At 41.9% G+C, this 20,198-nt stretch overlaps 1 protein-coding gene across 1 annotated transcript; it reads left to right on the top strand.

Annotated features, from left to right (window-relative positions):
* The first annotated feature begins 137 nt into the window (after positions 1–137).
* Positions 138–11,453, top strand: LOC106613932 (zinc finger matrin-type protein 3). The gene is made up of 6 exons (XM_014216761.2): positions 138–432; positions 3,892–4,337; positions 6,264–6,404; positions 6,713–6,882; positions 7,776–7,876; positions 9,721–11,453. Exons 1-6 carry the CDS (start codon positions 153–155, stop codon positions 9,927–9,929), a joined length of 1,347 nt encoding a protein of 448 aa, XP_014072236.2. The 5' UTR covers positions 138–152; the 3' UTR covers positions 9,930–11,453.
* Positions 11,454–20,198: the final 8,745 nt, after the last annotated feature.

Here is a 20,198-nt window from a genome sequence, read left to right as displayed (position 1 = left end):
TTTGACCGTGGATTTCCGAGAGTCGCATAGCTTGAATGCAGTAAACGGACTGTACCAACAAGAGAAGAATACACTCACAAACATATTTTTCAAAGACCCACCTTTTCCTAAATGTTATACATATGTTGTTACTATTGTCTAAGGGTTTGATTATGATAGGCTTTAGTCTACTAAAATGTAGGCATTTATTTTTTTGCATAGTGTATATCCCCCACACCTCCTCTGCTCGTGACACTGAGAACTCACCCCTCCTCTTCTCTGGTGAAAGCAAGGTAGGCTGCTGGATTCTCAGCTGGTTCGAAGTTGGCCAGTATGCAATGATGGCGTTACATGTCAACAATAGAGATGCTTATTATCAGAGTGCCGATTATTACAGAAATTTGCAGCCTTTGAACTATGGGGATAGCAGCTATTATTTTTCCCGATTACCAGGTAAGAAAAAGGTCTCATTCATTGCTGTCAGCGACCGTGACACTGCGAATTGATGGATGCATATTTGCAGCCTCAGCTACAGTGCAACAACCAGTGCTGATTGAAGGGGGTTTATCCAACCTGCATCTTGGTATTATAGGTTGTAGTAGGCTATACAGATATAAATACATTTCGTTGAGGTTGAGCCTACTCATTGATTTGAAGAGATTCGAACAACAACAGCCATGTTGAAATGACATCTGAAATCAGAGGTATAATAGGTTTCTGATCAATTCAACCCCAAAGATATGCGAACCTAAGTTAGTTGATTTGTTATATCCACAGCACCCTCTGTGCTTCTTCCCATGGTGTGATGCGGTGGACAGGTGTTTCATGGAAAATCAACTAAAGTGATAATGGTCAGATCAGTGGGTGTAGAATTACATTATGGTCTGCTTGTTTAGAGGGTTGAGCATGGTCTTTATTGACAGTCTCTGTTCCCAAATCTTGAAATGGAATTCTGTCTACTCTTGTCATAGCACAAGCTCCTTGACACAACACACTGTGTGTACATTATTCACATCATCATGATGATGATGATTAGTTTATTAGTCAAATGCACTGGGTCACAGATGTAATTGCAAGGTACAGTGAAATTCTTAAGCTCTGAGCTCCCACAGTGCAGGTCAAAAATGAAACAACAATAATAATAATAATAATAATGTATACATATTTACAACTGTAACAATGATAAATGTCCATTGGGGGTTGGGGCAGGGTGAATGTCTGTTTGGGAAGTGGGGAGTGATGAAAGCGGAGAGAACAGGCCCTGGCTCGGGTGGCTGAGGTCCTTGATGATCTTCTTGGCATTCCTGCGACACTTGGTGTTGTAGGTGTCCTGGAGGGCAGGCAGTGTGCACCCAATGGTGCGTTCGGCTGAGCGTACAACCCTCTTTAGAGCCTTGCAGTCAGCTGCGGTGGAGTTGCCATACCAGGCAGTGATGCAGCCTGACAGTATGCTCTCGATGGTGCTCCTGTTTAACACTGTGGGGGCCCTCTGGGACAGGCCGAATTTCTTCAGCCTCCTGAAGTTGAAGAGTCACTTTTGTGCCTTCTTCACCACAGTGTCTGTGTGGTTTGACCATTTCAGCTCCTCTGAGATGTGTACGCCGAGAAAATTGACGCGGTTGACCGTCCTGTAGATGAGGATAGGGGTGTGCCCAGCCGGGTTCCTCCTGAAGTCCACAATCAGCTCCTTTGTTTTGCTGACATTGGGGGAGAGGTTGTTTACCTGGCACCACACCGTCAGAGTGCCTACCTCCTCTCTGTAGGCCGTCTCATTGTTGGTAGTCAGGCCTACTACTGTCATGTCGTCAGCGAACTTGATGATGGAGTTGATGGTGATGGTGCTGATGCTGATAATAATTATGATGAATAACAGCTTGGGTCTGGACTTGAGTTTACCTTGTTATCCAGCAATGTTGTCTTAAGTAATCAAACCTGTTATAGATTGCATACTCTTTCTGTTGTAATGAGATAAAATGGCATTGTCCACTGAAATAGGTTGACAGATCTGAGTCTGGTAGGTTTACATCCTTGGTGATGTTATAAATGTTTGATAAGCAGCCTCATTGTGTGCTTTACCCTGATTTGCTGTAGCTTTATTGGTAAAAATATATATATTGATAGATTGATAATTTAGCGTTGTCTATTGAAACACACTAATTTTAGCCTGTATCCAGAGTTCCCAATTACATTCAGCCCATATGCCTCTCTATTTATATGTAGGAATACTTGGGAACAGATTCCCTAAATTAAAATCCCTTTGAGCTCATTTCCTGGTGATCTTACAGTCTTTTATGTCCAAGAACAAGTATGTACAGTATATATATATTTTCTCAGAAAGCTTGGCAGGCCAAATAAAATAAATTTGGCCCGTGTGCCACCTATTGGGGAACCCTGCGTATAGTCTAATTATCAACCATCCCTCTCTTGAACTGGCAATAATGAGTCCTTTCAGATGGTTAGCTGTCAATAGCCTAACTGCTATGTTGCCATTTCTAACTAGGCTAACTAATGGGTAAATATTTAAGCCTCAATTCATCTGTTTTATCTGCATGACTGAGTGTTAGTAAAATACCATAAATCTCAGGGTTTGTCAACAGATTTCAATGCTAAAACCAAGTCTCCACCGTGTGTCCCTGCAAGGCATTGAACATAAGAATTAAATAGGAAGTCTTTATGAGTTTCCTTCAAGCTTTCTCCATTCAAAGACTAGTCATGCACATCATTCCAGTGCATGAGGCATACACTCTTTGCTCCATAATTGATGTGGCAGAGGAACACAGTGTAAAAGGCATGAAATAACTCTAAGTTTGTGAAGGGCTATTCAACTTTTGAAGGTTTTTGGTTCTTTCTTTCTTCTGCATACATACCAAATGAAAGAATTACAACCCTCCACTTTAAGACCCAAGAAGACCTTTCCTTAAAATACTTTTCTCCAACTCAGAGACCCAAGGCCATCCCTCTTGATACATGGCCAATAACTACTCATTAATTTTCCCAGGACTTGCATTTTATATGAAATCCCAGGGTTAAGCCTCAGGAGGAGTGTTATGTACCCAAGATGAGAAAAGAGGACTTCGACTCTGACCTTGGGCTATGACAATGTAGGTTCCTGGGACTATTTTTGGGATTAGGCTATATTCTCCAGTGAACATGTGATTCAGGTTTGTCTCCTCGTTACTCTGCAAGGGGAAATAATAGCAGTTATACAGCATACTGTGCTTCAAGGCTAAGCAGATTAGTGTTTTTTTTTCTACTTCATTGCAATACCCAGAAAAAATATTTAGAAAGTGAGCAATTTTCTTGAATTATTTTCTTCACACTCGTATTGGAGCATTTTTAGGTGTTTAGGCTACGTTATGACATTTATTAGAATAACATTGATGCACACGTTGTGGACCTACAATTGCCGGAACATCCTTTAGTTGGTTGTTATCGGAAAGTTCCATTTCAAGCATGCCATTCACTTGGTGTCACTGTGTGGCTGCTGGAATCCAAAACATCCTACACTGTTATTTTAGGTCTATGAATCACTGTTGTTGGGTCTCCAATCTGAGTTGATACAGTGGAAACATCAGACATGAGCGCAGCTGCTGACCCAACCCCCACCCTTATATGCAGAAAAAATGTGGCCACACATGAGTGCCTGAAATGTACCCAGTCAAGTAGGCAATGGTCTGTTTGAATCAGCGGCATATCAAGAAATGCTTGAGGAACTTATTTTCGCAAGGAGCAGAGCTGTGAAACCCACTATTGTTTTATTTGTTAGTGTCTGTTTCCCCAGGGAGAAATGAACACAGTTGATGACTATAGTTATTGCATCCTCCAAATGTTATATAACCATTACATGCCTATCCTAAATGTTAAAGTATATGATTGATTCTAATGCTTTGCAATCATTGCATTGGCCCTCAGGACCAGAGTCTATGCTGAAGCCTTCACTGAGCCTATTTGGCCAGCAGCAGCCACTGTTCCAGCCAATGCCTCCTACACATACCCTTGGACCCCCTCCACAGACCCTCGGACCCCCTCCACAGACGCTTGGACCCCCTCCACAGACCCTCGGACCCCCTCCACCAGTAGTAGTGACCCCGGACCGCCTCCGTTTCCCCCTCTCCAGTCCTCTGTCTGCCACACCCCCCGCTCACCTCCAGCTGGTGCAGGGGCCCCCCTGCCCTGTCCCCTGCCCTGTCCCACCTCCCACTGCCCAGGCGACCCTCAGCAGCAGGCCCCAGGAGAAAGATGCTCAGATCGGGACCACAGACCAGGACGCTACCTTGGAGGAGCTGTGTAAGCCTCTGTACTGCAAACTGTGCAACGTCACCCTCAACTCTGCTCAGCAGGCACAGGCCCACTACCAGGTGAGCTGGTTTACTGTACATGTAGCTGGTACCGTAATCTTGTCCACCAGCAGGCTGTCTCTGTCTATATGCGGTAGCAATTGAGCCTGGGGACAAGCTTACTTGTAGGCCTACCCCAACACATACAGTTGAAGTCAGAAGTTTACATACACTTAGGTTGGATTCATTAAAACTCGTTTTTCAACCACTCCACAAATGTCTTGTTAACAAACTATAGTTTTGGCAAGTCGGTTAGGACATCTACTTTGTGCATGACACAAGTACATTTTCCAACAATTGTTTACAGACAGATTATTTCACTTATAATTCACTGTACCACAATTCCAGTGGGTCAGAAGTTTACATACACTAAGTTGACTGTGCCTTTAAACAGCTTGAAAATGATGTCATGGCTTTAGAAGCTTCTGATAGGCTAATTGACATCATTTGAGTCAATTGGAGGTGTACCTGTGGATGTATTTCAAGGCCTACCTTCAAACTCAGTGCCTCTTTGCTTGACATCATGGGGAAATCAAAAGAAATCAGCCTAGACCTCAGAAAAACATTTGTAGACCTCCACAAGTCTGGTTCATCCTTGGGAGCAATTTCCAAATGCCTGAAGGTACCATGTTCATCTGTACAAACATTAGTACACAAGTATAAACACCATGGGACCACGCAGCTGTCATACCGCTCAGGATGGAGACGCGTTCAGTCTCCTAGAGATGAATGTACTTTGGTGCGAAAAGTGCAAATCAACCCTAGAACAACAGCAAAGGACCTTGTGAAGATGCTGGAGGAAACAGGTGCAAAAGTATCTATATCCACAGTAAAACAAGTCCTATATCGACATAACCTGAAAGGCCACTCAGCAAGGAAGAAGCCACTGCTCCAAAACCACCAAAAAAAGCCAGACTTCGGTTTGCAACTGCACATGGGGACAAAGATCGTACTTTTTAGAGAAATGTCCTCTGGTCTGATTAAACAAAAATAGAACTGTTTGGCCATAATGACCATTATTATGTTTGGAGGAAAAAGGGGGACGCTTGCAAGCCAAAGAACACCATCCCAACCGTGAAGCACAGGGGTGGCAGCATCATGTTGTGGGGGTGCTTTGCTGGATGGCATCATGAGGGAGGAAAATTATGTGGATATATTGAAGCAACATCTCAAGACATCCGTCAGGAAGTTAAAGTTTGGTTGCAAATGGGTCTTCCAAATGGACAATGACCCCAAGCATACTTCCAAAGTTGTGGTAAAATGGCATAAGGACAACAAAGTCAAGGTATTGGAGTGGCCATCATAAAGCCCTGACCTCAATCCCATAGAAAATGTGTGGGCAGATTTGAAAAAGTGCGTGCGAGCAAGGAGGCCTACAAACCTGACTCAGTTACACCAGCTCTGTCAGGAGGAATGGGCCAAAATTCACCCAACTTATTATGGGAAGCTGTTGGAAGGCTACCTGAAATGTTTGCCCCAAGTTTAACAATTAAAGGCAATGCTACAAAATACTAATTGAGTGTATGTAAACTTCTGACCTACTGGGAATGTGATGAAAGAAATAAAAGCTGAAATAATTCTCTCTACTGTTATTCTGACATTTCACATTCTTAAAATAAAAATAAAGTGGTGATCCTAACTGACCTAAGACAGGGAATTTTTACTAGGATTAAATGTCAAGAATTGTGAAAAACTGAGTTTAAATGTATTTGGCTAAGGTGTATGTAAACTTCCGACTTCAACTGTATGTTTTGATGGCAGCAAATGCTTCTCATCATGCATCAACTACCCCTCATGAATGAACGTGGAAAATGTAAACCCTAACAGTTGCGCTCACTGATGATGGTGATGATGCTCATTATTTGCAATATGACGCTATGGCGATGACTGACAGTGCAATGAGTGGACTGAGCTGTGGGATTGAATCATCTGTTGTCTCTTTTCCAGGGAAAAAACCACAGTAAGAAGCTGAGAAATTTCTATGCAGGCAGCCAGCAGCCGCCTGCCATCAGGATTCCGGAGGTAATAGAGCCACTTTCCCAGCAACCCCTCACGACTCCACCAACTGACAGTGCAACTCCCAAACAGGTAAAGCTTGGCGTTGGCACACAATTAATGTGTTATTGTTCAGGAAACTATAATACTGTATGAACAAGTCCAAGTTCTGTGAATTTTCAGCACATTCACGGTTTGGATCTCTGTTGTTGATCTGGAGAACTGCAATCAAATAGAATCGGCTCATAAGAAACAACATGATGGTTTGTAGAAAACTGTCAGCACTGTATGTTTTAACTCTTTTGATACTGTTTGTAGCTTTGAACTGGCAGGAGTATCATTTATTCTGGTGAAAAAAAGAGCCCTTTTTTAAAAACTCACTCTTTCTTTTTTTTGTTCAGCTGGTGTCATTCATGGGTGCCAGCAGGGTGATCTTAGCCACGGAGAACGACTACTGCAAGCTGTGTGATGCCTCGTTCAGCTCCCCTGCCGTGGCTCAGGCACACTACCAGGGCAAGAACCATGCCAAGAGACTGCGGCTGGCTGAGGCCCAGCAGAGCAGTAGCATCCTGTGAGTCTGTGGTGTCACTACTGGTTCCCCACCCAACACCAGGAAGACAAACAACAGATGCAACACGTGCATGGCTAATAAAACCATACTCAAACATATAAATCCTGCCCCTTCAGCCATGCCCTATTATATGAAATTCAAACCAGATACAGTTGAAGTCGGAAGTTTACATACACCTTAGCCAAATACATTTAAACTCAGTTTTTCACAATTCCTGACATTTAATCCTCGTAAAAATTCCCTGTCTTAGGTCAGTTAGGATCACCACTTTATTTTAAGAATGTGAAATGTCAGAATAATGAACCAGACTTGTGAAGGGCTGATTTCTTTAGATTTTCCCATGATGTCACGCAAAGAGGCACTGAGTTTGAAGGTAGGCCTTGACATACATCCACAGGTACACCTCCGATTGACTCAAATTATGTAAATTAGCCTATCAGAAGCTTCTAAAGCCATGACATCATTTTCTGGAATTTTCCAAGCTGTTTAAAGGCACAGTCAACTTAGTGTATGTAAACTTCTGACCCACTGGAATTGTGATACAGTGAATTCTAAGTGAAATAACCTGTCTGTAAACAATTGTTGGAAAAATGACTTGTGTCAATCACAAAGTGGATGTCCTAACCGACTTGCCAAAACTATAGTTTGTTAACAAGACATTTGTGGAGTGGTTGAAAAACAAGTTTTAATGATTCCATCCTAAGTGTATGTTAACTTCCAACTTCAACTGTATGTTTTAATGCTCCGTTTAAAGAGAAAATGCCATAGCATGTGATAGATGCATTCCATTATTTTCTCCACCATAGTAACTATTATTGTTAGGTTGGCTGTTTGATTTATAAACTAAATATGGGAGACTGTGCTCTCAGTAACGTGATCCATAAATTTTTCAGAGAGTCGACTGAGTGTGTCCAAAGGCGTCCGAGGAAAGAGGGGAGCGAGTACAGGTTTATCAAGAACCGTAGGACCCCACAGGTGCCTATTGCCGTGCCAGGTACAGCACACTGAAACAAAGACATACCGGTAATAAAGTATGACCAAACAGCAAATTACTTTACAGTGGAAAATTTGTTGTAATTCCACAATTTTGTTGTAAAGATCAGATGTAAGTAAAGTAAGTAAGGCTTGACCGAGCCAGAACGGCTCATAAAGATCAGATGATTCAGGGATATTCCTAGTCTTGAGAATGTATACTTTACTGTATGTTTGAGAGCAGAGGTGGTTGCCCATTTCTTATTTATTGATACCAATGATGCTTTTGACAGCTGGTGGAGGCTATTGTTTTCTACTCCATGGTCGTAGCAGCAGTGAAATGCCGCCTCTCATCACCACCTTTTGAAGGGGAAATGCTCTGTAAGAAAGTTAAGGGGTCAGCTGAGGCTGGTCAGTCAGTGTGAGCTCACTAAGCACAGGCCCGGCACCAGGGCTTTGGATATGTAAACCGATACAGCAACCCACGTCAGCTCTGCTGCCCCACAGACGTCACACAGCCTGCTCAGGTGGTGGGAGTCCATTAGATAGACCCCTCACTGTCTATTGTCCAGCCCAGTATCCACTTCCGATCCCCCACTCCACATACCTTCCACCGTGGCCTGCGCCCTCTAGATGAATCATTGGACACAACTGCACCCCTCTCTTCCCTTGCCTCCCCTCAGGGTTCAGAGACTTTGCTGATTTAAATGTCCTTTATGGACAATTCCAGAAATAGAGTTGTTTAAAGCTCTCTCAGAGAGAAAATGTAGTTTGTCTGTCGGAGTTACTCTGCAAAGGCCTGTGATGGTTCCCTCCAGACATACACACAGATACAGCAGAGCATCTATTCTCTATCCAACATACATCCCTTCTCCTAAGAGAGCACCACAGTGGAGGTGTCATAATACCCCAAAAACCTAGTGGTCAAACAGGGAATTAGTTCCAATCGTTTTTTCCACCATTCATTTTTCCAATAGGGGATTTTCGAAACACTTTAAATAAGGGCTGTTTTCTGTAGGCTTAACCTGGCATGATGTTTTGATAACCATGTAAATCTCTCTCGGACAAGGTGACTTTTATCAGTATATTTGGCTCTGTTTACTCTCAGATTCAAAATGGCTAATTAGCATCAAATTAGACATGCAAAACTACAAATCCCTGCAAGCTCCTGCACGTCATCTCCAGCTGACACCTTTGCTAACAGATATTGTGTCAATTTAAAACTTGCACAAGACAGTTCACAGAATTGTCCATTAAAGAAATGTAGCCAATTTATTCATTACTACATTTAACTAACATTATATAGTTAATCCAGAGATTCTTACCTTTGCCTCGATTCGGCAGTCTCGTCCAGATCATCATGGCATTTGTAGTTCTTTATGATAGCCATCTTAGCAGCTAATTATAATTTCATTTTTGGGGGTAAATACAGGCAAATATTGATAAAAGTCACCTTGTCCTAGAGAGATTTACACGGTTATCAAAACATCACGCCAGCGTAAGCCTACACAAAACACAGCCCTTATTATAAGTGTTTCTAAAATGAGAGAAAGTAATGGTGGAAAACGATTGGAACCAATTCCTTGCTTGACCGCTAGATTTTATGGGTATTATGACTCATACTGTGGTACTCTATGAGGGACACATTTGTATTTCTTCTTGTAACATTCATATGACCATGGCAGTGGAAAGCTTCTCCTATTTATTCACAGCCAGCCTTCCATCCCCTGTAGCACCTGGCATCCTTCTGCCACTCCCATCTTCTGGTATTGTGTTCACTGGTGAGCAGCAGCTCACTCACTCTCCATCATTTTAATGAGGTTATCCTCTCCTTTGATGGTGTATATGTCTTGGTGTGTGTCCCAGGCCCCTACTACAACCCCCGGCCCAGGCAGAGGATCCCCAGGGACCTGGCCATGTGTGTGACGCCCAGCGGCCAGTTCTACTGCTCCATGTGCAACTCTGGGGCCAGCGAGGAGACCGACTTCCGCCTTCACCTGGAGAGCAAGCAGCACAAGAGCAAGGTGTCGGAGCAGCGCTACCGCAGCGAGATGGAGAATCTGGGCTACACTTAGGAGGGCAGTGCCGCAGCACAGGGGAGGAGAGGGGGTGGGGGAGGGGGAGCCAACGACTATCTATCAATGCACTGTACGCTAGAGGCCAGTAGAATGGGTAGAGACTATGTTCTGCAGCAAACTAAAATGTGTGGAAGAGGATGGTACATTTATGTAAATTATATACATAAACCACTCTTCCACTCTTTTCCTTAATGTGTATAAGTTATTGATCTTCTGTTCCTGTTTTTGTTTGTTAATGTAGTGTACATATTTGAAGGACATTTCTAGAAATCTTTTAAGGTGTGCACAGAATGTCCACCTGCTGGTACACTTGTGGATGTTTCACTCTTGCTTGATTCTGTATGCCTGTACTGACCCAAGCCTGTGTGTGATTACCATGCATTTTGCATCTCAGATGAAACCAGGGATTTGTCCATATTTCACGCTGAATTTGACCCATAGTAGGCCTACATGAAGAACCCACCATGCTGTGGGGTATATTGGTGAAGATTTTATCTCACAATCGGTTTTCCTTCCCCGGTTTAAACCTTGTTATGACTAGGGCCAGGGACAATACCAGTATTGCGATACTTGTCAATAGCTTGGCAAGGAAACAAAACATGAAGTGGGTTAAACTTCTTTAGGAAAACAGCCCGAATGTTGGAAAAAACATCATTATGTTGTCAACCAGAGTCACATTTATTTATTTCTAAGCTATAGCACATAATATTTTATTTACGGCAGGTTTTTAAAGGACCAAAGAGTTTGGTCTGCTTTGTGTTTTCATGTTTGCCACAGAAAATATATCGCTATACTGGTATTTTCACAGCCCTAGTTATTACCTGAGTTTGAGTAGCTGGACATTTCTACACTATATATACAAAAGTATATGGACATCCCTTCAAATTAGTGGATTCAGCTATTTCAGCCACACCCATTGCTGACAGGTGTATAAAATCAAGCACACTGCAATCTCCATAGAAATACATTGGCAGTAGAATGCCCTTACTGAAGAACTCAGATACTTTGAACGTGGCACCATCATAGGATGCCACTTTTCCAACAAGTCAGTTCGTCAAGTTTCTGCCCTGCTTGAGCTGCCCTGGTCATCTGTAAGTGCTGTTATTGTGAAGTGGAAACGTCTAGGAGTGACAAAAACTCAGCCGTGAAGTGGTAGGCCACACAAGCTCACAGAACGGGACCGGAAAGTGCTGAAGCGCGTACCGTGTAAAATCCTCTTTCCTTGGTTGCGACACACTACCAGGTTTCAAACCGCAACATCAGAACAATAACTGTTTGTTCGGGAGCTTCATGAAATGGTTTTCCATGGCCAATCAGCCGCACACAAGCCTAAGATCACCATGCGCATTGCCAAGCGTCGGCTTGAGTGGTGTAAAGCTCTCCGCCATTGGACTCTGGAGCAGTGAAACACGTTCTCTGGAGTGATGAATCACGCTTCACCATTTGGCAGTCCGACGGACAAATCTGGGTTTGGCAGATGCCAATGCATAGTGCCAACTGTAAAGTTTGGTGGAGGAGGAATAATGGTCTGGGGCTGTTCATCATGGTTCGGGCTAGTCCCCTTAGTTCTAGTGAAGGGAAATCTTAACGCTACAGCATAGTATGATGTTAAAGACGATTCTGTGCTTCCAACTTTGTGGCAATAGTTTGGGGAAGGCCCTTTTTTGTTTCAGCATGACGATGCTCCCATGCACAAAGCAAGGTCCATACAGAAATGGTTCGTCGAGATCAATGTGGAAGAACTTGACTGGCTTCAACAGAGCCCTGACCTCAACTGCGTCGAACACCTTTGGGATGAATTGGAACCCCGACTGCAAGCCAGGCCCAATCGCCCAACATATTGATGCCCATGATTTTGGAATGAGATGTTCAACGAGCAGGTGTCCACATACTTTTGGTCATGTAGTGCATGTGTAGTAGAGGAAAGAAAAGTTATATTCCAGACTTCTACCAGACCAGGAGGCAGTTTCCCAAAAGCATATTTTTGTCTATAGTTTATAGAGAACTACGGGGATGTGACTACAGTAGGATCCTATGGTTCAAATTATGAACTTAGCCTTAAGATGCTTTTGGGAAACCGGGTCCAGGTGAATGTACTGTGATTACGGTGACAATTTTTTCCCCCAGCAGGCTTTGCACAAACAAACAATGGATATTTTTATTTATTTACAAAATCTGACTGACTGTTCCCTTTCCTTATGCATGTTTACATGGGTTTGGTACGATTCCAAGCATCCTGAACATCCCAGTAAACTCAGCCTTTTGTCCTGGTCCCTTATTATTCTTGGATGCTGTAAAAGCCAGCTGCTGTAAGCTCCTGACTTCCCTATGGGAGGTCTGCTCTCCGAAAGCAGAGTACCTCAGGAGAATACAGAGCAGGACTATTTTTAATTGGGTGGCTTAGGGTTATTTCCACAAGGCCTCTACTCTGTCTCATTTAGAGCAAAGGGAGTTTAGGATTTTATACAAGCCCAATTTGTTCAGATGAGAACCACAACCAAAGCTTGAGTTCATATTCCTACATATCTGCCCCTTAAAGGGGCAATCAGCAGTTGCTACATCAATCTTTGGACTTATAAATAATTATATCTACCCATTGATTCTTGAAGAATATAACTTAGCTTCATGAGCTTAATTTAACTTTCGTACTCCATCAGAACCCAACATATAAGCTTGTTTTACACCAATGTTTGTAAACAATGTAAATGTTAACGAACACTGTTTAGCCTCAAAACATTGTTGAAACTATAATTTACAACCATGAATTTGAGAGAGATTAAATTTTTTTTGCCCCATTCCTCAGTGTTTTTACCGAAACAGTGGCCTGGAAAACACTTTGTTATTGTTTCAACTGCTGATTGGCACATGAACAAATAAATCGAGGCATTCATCGTTGGGTTACTCTGGGCCTCTAATGATTTGCTTTTCTGTATCATAAATGCCCTTGTAAACTATTTTAATATAGCCTTTTTTGTTGCCCTTGACCATAGTTTCTTTGTTTCTTTGTTTTAATTTAAGAAGTGTATTTTTATCATTATTATTATTATTATATATATTTTTTAAATGGTTTATATGATTTATATCGTTTTCTATTTATGAGTGTTTGTTTTTACAGACAATTAGCTGTATAAAAAAAATCTACTGTTATCTAATGTAGTTGAGCTTCATGTGCAACATCACTTTATTTGTACACAAATGATTATGTTATAATATTTCACTGTATAAATTATGTTTGTGAAATTTACATTTGTGCATGATATTATTAGAATATAAATATATTTAATTATTCAGAATATCCTACTAGTGGGAGTGGAGGAACTAGGCCAATTTGCCAGAGATAGAGACCGGACCATTATATTTGACACAAAGTACTGAATGGGAATGAGTTACATTACTATTGCACTTGTTGTTATAGAGGAGATGGTTGAGTTTTATACTGATTTGCTTTGATTAATGTTATTTGTTGAAGTTCTATTGATGCGTCTCAATCTGATTCATACCAAATGTTTACAGAGTGTGGTCTAAAGGGAAGTCGATCACATTTAGTGTTGGATCCATCTAGGGCCAGCTCTAGCCCACTCTAGGGGCCCTAAGCGAGATTTGGTTGGGGGCCCCCCTACCTCATGCCAACAAATTTAAGTGGCCCCCCTCTTGAGGGTGGAGAAAAAAAGTTTTAATGTTCATTTCCTGCTATTCTACACATTTTGCCATGGGGTGTAGAGATAATGTTACAGTTTTAAAGCAAGTTTACTGCAAATCTACATATTCTTTCCATGGGGCAGCGAGAACACTCCCCCCCCCGCAAAAAAAAATTCTCTAAAAATCATGCAATTCTACTAATTTTGCCATGGGGCAGACCTACTTTAAATTAGTTTTACAGCTAATTTCATGCAATTCTACCCCCTTTTGCCATGGGGTGGAGAGAATGTTTTGCTGTTTTAAAGCAAATTTCCTGCAATTCTACAAATTTTGCCATGACTTGTGCCATGTTAACATATCTGAGTGATAATGACTAACAAAATCAATGGGGGCCCCTTGGAGTTCAGGACCCCTGGGCATGTGCCCTGCATCCCGGTCGGTATTCGGCCATGATTACTACAAGTTTAGATAGCTGGCTAGGCTAACTACCAATCTAAAAACTGTCAGCTAACATGTCTAATTGAGTGACTGACATAACAAGAGAAAAACTTCTGATGCACAATCAAATTTCTAAATTTCACCTGATTTATTCTACTATACTTACTCTTCAAATCAAATTTCACATGCTTCGTAAACAACAGTGAAATGCTTACTTACGGGTCCTTTTCCAAAAATGCAGAGTAATCTTCCAGTAATCTTAAATCCACTTCTTTCAAATGCTGCTTTAATACATATTCAGTGCCTCTGAACATGACTTTTGTGATGGACTGCAGCCAGGGCTGTGTTTTTATTGGGAGTTCAAACCAATGTAATTAAATGGGCTGCATTGATCATGTTACACATGAAGTGATCTACTTCATCTGGTTCATCGCTCAGTTTAACCACCCAGAGCAAGGAAGCCTTTTCTATTTGGAACTAGCACAGCAGCTGAATTAACCACTTTCATAATGATACCTTTGAAGTCATAATATTAGGCTAGTTTACAATTATGTAACATACCACTTAAAATGGGAGTGTGTATCTCCCAAAACTTCAAGGAAGTTCTTCAGAGTGTATATTGTGGGTCTGAGTGCAATTCATTAGTCTAATGTGAGTAGTCATATCTCATTCGATGCCCTATTTCTGTTATAGTAAGTGGAGTTGTGTTTGACTGCTGCTACACATCCATCCATGCTAGGCTGTGCAGGCTCTGTTGGCTGTGCTAGTAGCTGTAGCTGTGCAGGCTGTGCTCTGTCCTCTGTGGCGTGAGGCAGGAGCCATTCCTTGCTGGGCGTAGTGTAGTGCTGCAGCAGCACATCTGTTTGCCGCTCTATCAGGAAGTGGTGACCCGGCATGGGAACTTACCCCAGGGAGATCCACACAGGCACAACAAACACTCTCCAAATGGAGCTCTGTGTATTCAGGCCATTATGGATATCCTCCTCTCCTCAGCTACGTATGGCTGGCTCTCTATCTGCTGCTCAGAAATATCACCTCTCTAAGATAGATGGTTTTATAAATGTCAGAGATAGTAAACTATATCTAGGGATAAGGGAATAAAATAAGCGTTAGCTGCAGTGCCTTTCTAATGCCACACAGTTTCATATCATGGCTGCCTTGGGCGCAAACATGATTCTTCAGAACAATCGACTTAATTTCCATTGGAGGACGAAATATCGCAGCTGCTGCAATATGGAAAATGTGTGATCCTAAGGCACCAATTCATTTGGATTGACTTCCCTTTAGAGAAAATAATTGTATAACGTCTTGAATGTATGTATATTTGAAGAATAACAGAATGAAAACAGTTGTTTTAGAAACTATTGGAACACTTATTTTAGTCACTGTACAATATTGGCAAACTATTTAATAAAAAATGTTATACTTGTTATTTGCCTGGATTTATTTAGTTGAGAGACTTGGTGGGGGATTGGGAGTTGCATTGGGGAGTGCATGTGTGTGAGAGAATGTGTGTATGGGCACATTGTATGACAGGGTCAGCTGACCAAGTTGTGTTCCCTGTTAATATGGTAGTTTACAGAGTGGGCCCTGCAGGCATGATAACTGTTCTAATACTTCGCAGTGAGAAAAATAAAGCATCTCTCTAATGAAATTTTGGACTTGGTTAGAAGCCAAAATATGTGCCTCAAATATCTTTGTTTTTTACCCCCTCTACTGATCAGATAAAGAATGGCAAAGATTATGTTTTCTGAATGGATGATTCAAATGACTATTTAATGGGAGACATTGTTTTATAAATGTTGTGTAGTTTTAAAATATGGTGAATCAGTTTTTTGGGATTGTAATGGTAATTGATTATTTACCTAGCAACTACTTTGCTCTATTCTGATTGTTAAGATATTTGTTACTTGTTGAAAGAGAAAAGGAAATAGTTGAGTTAATGCATTGCTGCTCTAGTTGTGGTCAGTTCATCATAGAATCTGCAAAAGAGTAATCGTTTCCATCCAGTGTTTGTCTACATAGAGAGCCATCCATCCACCATCTAAAGAACACTAGCGGTTCTGGGGGGATGGGGGGGGGAGTGCCCCTGTGACAACAATGTTGGACCCCCTTGTGGCCCCCCTAAATGTGGAGCATGAAATCATTTTTACATAACAAATTTTTGCTATCATTCTTTTTTTACATCCGTTATTAGACAGTGGCAACGATGGTGATTATGAACATGGTCTTTTGCCTGCTAATGGCTGCAATGCAGTGAAGAAAACGATATGACAACAATAACGTCTAATGTAACTGGCCCCTCAAACAGTACAACTGGCCCCAGCTTGGCCCCCCCAGTTGAAATGGTCTAGAACCGCCACTGCCCAGGAAATCAGGTTGGAGCAAGCTTTTGTCATGATCTACATGGGCTGTGTGTATCATTTCACCATCTGCTTGTGGATTTAGATTGGCTAATAGCCTACTCATAATGGGAAACCACTGATGAATCACTCCTGAAAGATAAATAACTTAAGTTTCAGATACCCAGATGTTCCAGGCAACCTCCTAGTAATGTATACGATTCTCTCTTGTTGAAAAATGCTTTTGAAGTCTCCTGAGAGTTTAACTTTTTCTTAAAGGGAGAGTAAATGACAGAGCATGAGGGTACTGGGCCTGGTGCCAGCTGGGCAGATTAAAGCCCTGACAGAGTTTAGAATATTTTCCTACTGAAGCAAAGGGTGACCTCAGGAACCTGACAAAGAGATGTTTGATATCTACTGTCTGGGTAAAATATTTATGATTTTACCCAAACTGAAAGTTGCCAGTTGGGGAATGACCATAGATTGTTGGGGGAATGAGGAGGAAAGAGCAAGGATGCCTATTGAGATATTGTCAGTGCAACATAAAAAGGAAATACATGAATGTAATTTCTTTGTCAGATATTAGAACTACTATCCTAAATTCATGGGCAGGATTCCCAACCAAAATACCTCCAGTATTATTTTAGATATGGATAAGGAGTCTAGCTATGTGAATTGTTATGTAAGAAGTATAGCTGACTGTTGTCTGGACAGCAGAGGGTGCCCGATGGTCACATTGAGCTCCATGGAGGCCTCATGATGCACCTGATGAGTCCTTTGTAGGAGGGGGCCATCACTAGTCTACACTGGTCAACGGACAATACAACAGCAGGCATTTTTATACATAGTCACAGACCAGAAAACAGCTGCCGGTGATACATGTGACCTCTCGGCTAGTTCTGTTTAACGGTGGACACTTTTGATCACCAAGGTGAAGGGAAAGACACAGAGGCAAAGTGGGTCCTGTAAAACAAACACTAAGTCATTAAGAGCCGGAACCAACAGGCTCCAAGGGCTCTGTATCCAAGAGACATGGGCTTGGAGCGTGCCATATGTTCAATTTAGGATGAGAGACGAGGACTTGTTTTCATGATAATTCTGTTCTCTAGGCTGAAGTACCATTAGAAATATGAAATGAGTTGTTGTTATACTAACCCTCCCCACTATCCTCTATCTACCCTCTGTTAAATTCCCCCCTGGCCTCTAAGTGCATAACACTCTGGATTTAAACAGGTTCCTTTAAAGATAAGGAAAAAAGCTCAAGTAAACACAGTGTTCCCATGGTAATACAGAGGAAGTGGACATTTGCAAGCAAGTCTCGCACTGGTTTAACTTCTCTTCCGCTGAGGGAGGAGAGGAAGTGCTGAGTTTCCTCCAGCTTCCTAGAGCTGTGCTGTTTGCATTGGCCTTGGTAGTTGACACAATGGCCACTGATGAGGATCATTTCAATACCATGTCCTCCTATCCCTTCAGCCTCCTCTATCCACCACTGTTTTCAGCTACAGTAAGAAAATAAAGATAGGTATAAAAGCAGGAATAACATAAAAATCTGTATTGATATTTCATCTGTTTCAATGCAACACAAAAAACTGAGCTGAAGAGCCATTTGGTCCTCTTCTAGAAGGCTTTTATGTTACTCCATATTCACAGTGACATATAATAAATGTTCAATATAGCCATATACCAGATGTATCAAAACGCATCCTTTGAGTCTCACTCTTCTGCGCTAATATGTAATTGACAGAGCCATGTTATGAGCATTAACATAGAAATAACTATTTTGTACGATAGATATACAGTGCATTCGGAAATATTCAGACCCCTTGACTTTTTCCACATTTTGTTATGTTACAGCCTTATTCTAAAAATATCAAATGGTTTCCCTCATCAATCTACACACAATACAACATAATGACAAAGCAAAAGCAGGTTTTTAGACATTTTTGCAAATGTATTAAAAATAAAAAAACCTTCAATATTTCATTTACTTAAGTATTCAGACCCTTTACTCAGTACTTTGTTGAAGGACCTTTGGCAGTGATTACAGCCTTGAGTCTTCTTGGGTTTGACATTACAAGCTTGGCACACCTGTATTTGGGGAGTTTCTCCCATTCTTCTCTACAGATCCTCTCAACCTCTGTCAGGTTGGATGGGAAGCGTCGCTGCACAGCTATTTTCAGTCTGGGCTCTGGCTGGGCCACTAAAGGACATTCAGTGACTTATCCCTAAGCCACTCCTGCAATGTCTTGGCTGTGTGCTTAGAGTTGTTGTCCTGTTGGAAGGTGAACCTTCGGCCCTGTCAGAGGTCCTAAGCGCTCTGGAGCATGTTTTCATCAATGATCTCTCTGTACATTGCTCTGTTCATCTTTGCCTCGATCCTGACTAGTCTCCCAGTCCATGCCGCTGAAAAACATCCCCACAGCATGATGCTGTCACCACCATGCTTCACCATAGGGATGGTGCCAGGCCATAGAGTTCAATCTTGGTTTCATCAGACCAGAGAATCTTGTTTCTCATGGTCTGAGAGTCCTTTAGGTGCCTTTTGGCAAATTCCAAGCATACTGTCATGTTCATTTTACTGAGGAGGGGCTTCCGTCTGGCCACTCTACCATAAAGGCCTGATTGGTGGAGTGCTGCAGAGATGGTTGTCCTTCTGGAAGGTTCTCCCATCTCCACAGAGGAACTCTGGAGCTCTGTCAGAGTGACCACCAGGTTCTTGGTCACCTCCCTGACCAAGGCCCTTCTCCCCGATTGCTCAGTTTGGCCGGGCGGCCAGCTCTAGGAAGAGTCTTTAAGAATGATGGAGGCCACAGTGTTCTTGGGGACCTTCAATGCTGTGTAATTTTTTGGTACCCTTCCCCAGATCTGTGCCTCGACACAATCCTGTCTCTGAGCTCTACGGACAATTCCTTTGATCTCATTGCTTGGTTTTTGCTCTGACATGCACTGTCAACTGTGGGACCTTATATAGACAGGTGTGTGCCTTTCCAAATCATGTCCAATCAATTGAATTTAGCACAGGTGGACTCCAATCAAGTTGTAGAAACATCTCAAGGATGATCAATGGAAACAGGATTCACCTGAGCTCAATTTGAGTCTCTTAGCAAAGGGTCTGAATACTTACGTAAATAACGTATTATTTCTTTTTAAATATAAATTTGCAAAAATGTAAAAAAAAAAAAAAAAAAAAGGTTTTTGCTTTGTCATTATGAGGTATTGTGTATAGATTGATGAGTAAAATGTTTAATTTAATACATTTTAGTATAAGGCTGTAACATAATAACATGTGGAAAAAGTCAAGCTGTCTGAATACTTTCTGAATGCATTGTATTCTTGTTATTTTTTGGGACTTTTTGATTGAAAGTATAAAATATGGTCTAAATGACTGCATTGGTTTGAATAGTGTCTCATTTCACAGACTCTATAATCCCCACAGCACAGTCTGGGTCTCAGCAGGACTGTCTGTCCTGTGACAAAAAAAGAAAAGAAAAGGAAATTACATGGTCATTATACCTTACTACCATTCTCTCTCTCGGACAAGAAGCGGGGACATATCACCGTCTGCATCAGACAGGGCATTTATCCCCTGTCAATGACATTATACCATACTACCATTCTCTCTCCCTCTCAATCCACCAAGCACTCAGACTTAGGCTGCATTTCCCTTTCTTAATCATTCCTATTATTGTCCCTCTGACCAACATAGCTAGGTAGATTTCAGAGGGTCTATTTGTGAGGAATTACTGTCACCAGAGCTGGGTCCAACCCCCTGTGGAAGGCACGTACAGGACCAGTGACTGATTACTCCCCAACTACAGATTCATCACAGCTAGTCAGCTGATTGCAC

Source organism: Salmo salar, chromosome ssa10, assembly GCF_905237065.1.
Source record: "Salmo salar chromosome ssa10, Ssal_v3.1, whole genome shotgun sequence".
Lineage (NCBI taxonomy): Eukaryota > Metazoa > Chordata > Actinopteri > Salmoniformes > Salmonidae > Salmo > Salmo salar.
This window is presented reverse-complemented; position numbering and strand designations above follow the sequence as displayed.

Bases quoted from the DNA above. Each gene is read 5' to 3' on its own strand.
- LOC106613932 (XM_014216761.2), top strand. From the start codon at position 153: ATGATAGGCTTTAGTCTACTAAAATGTAGGCATTTATTTTTTTGCATA. The intron at 6,405-6,712 runs GTAAAGCTTGGC...TTTTTTGTTCAG, and splicing joins ACAGTGCAACTCCCAAACAG to CTGGTGTCATTCATGGGTGC. The intron at 7,877-9,720 runs GTACAGCACACT...TGTGTGTCCCAG, and splicing joins GGTGCCTATTGCCGTGCCAG to GCCCCTACTACAACCCCCGG.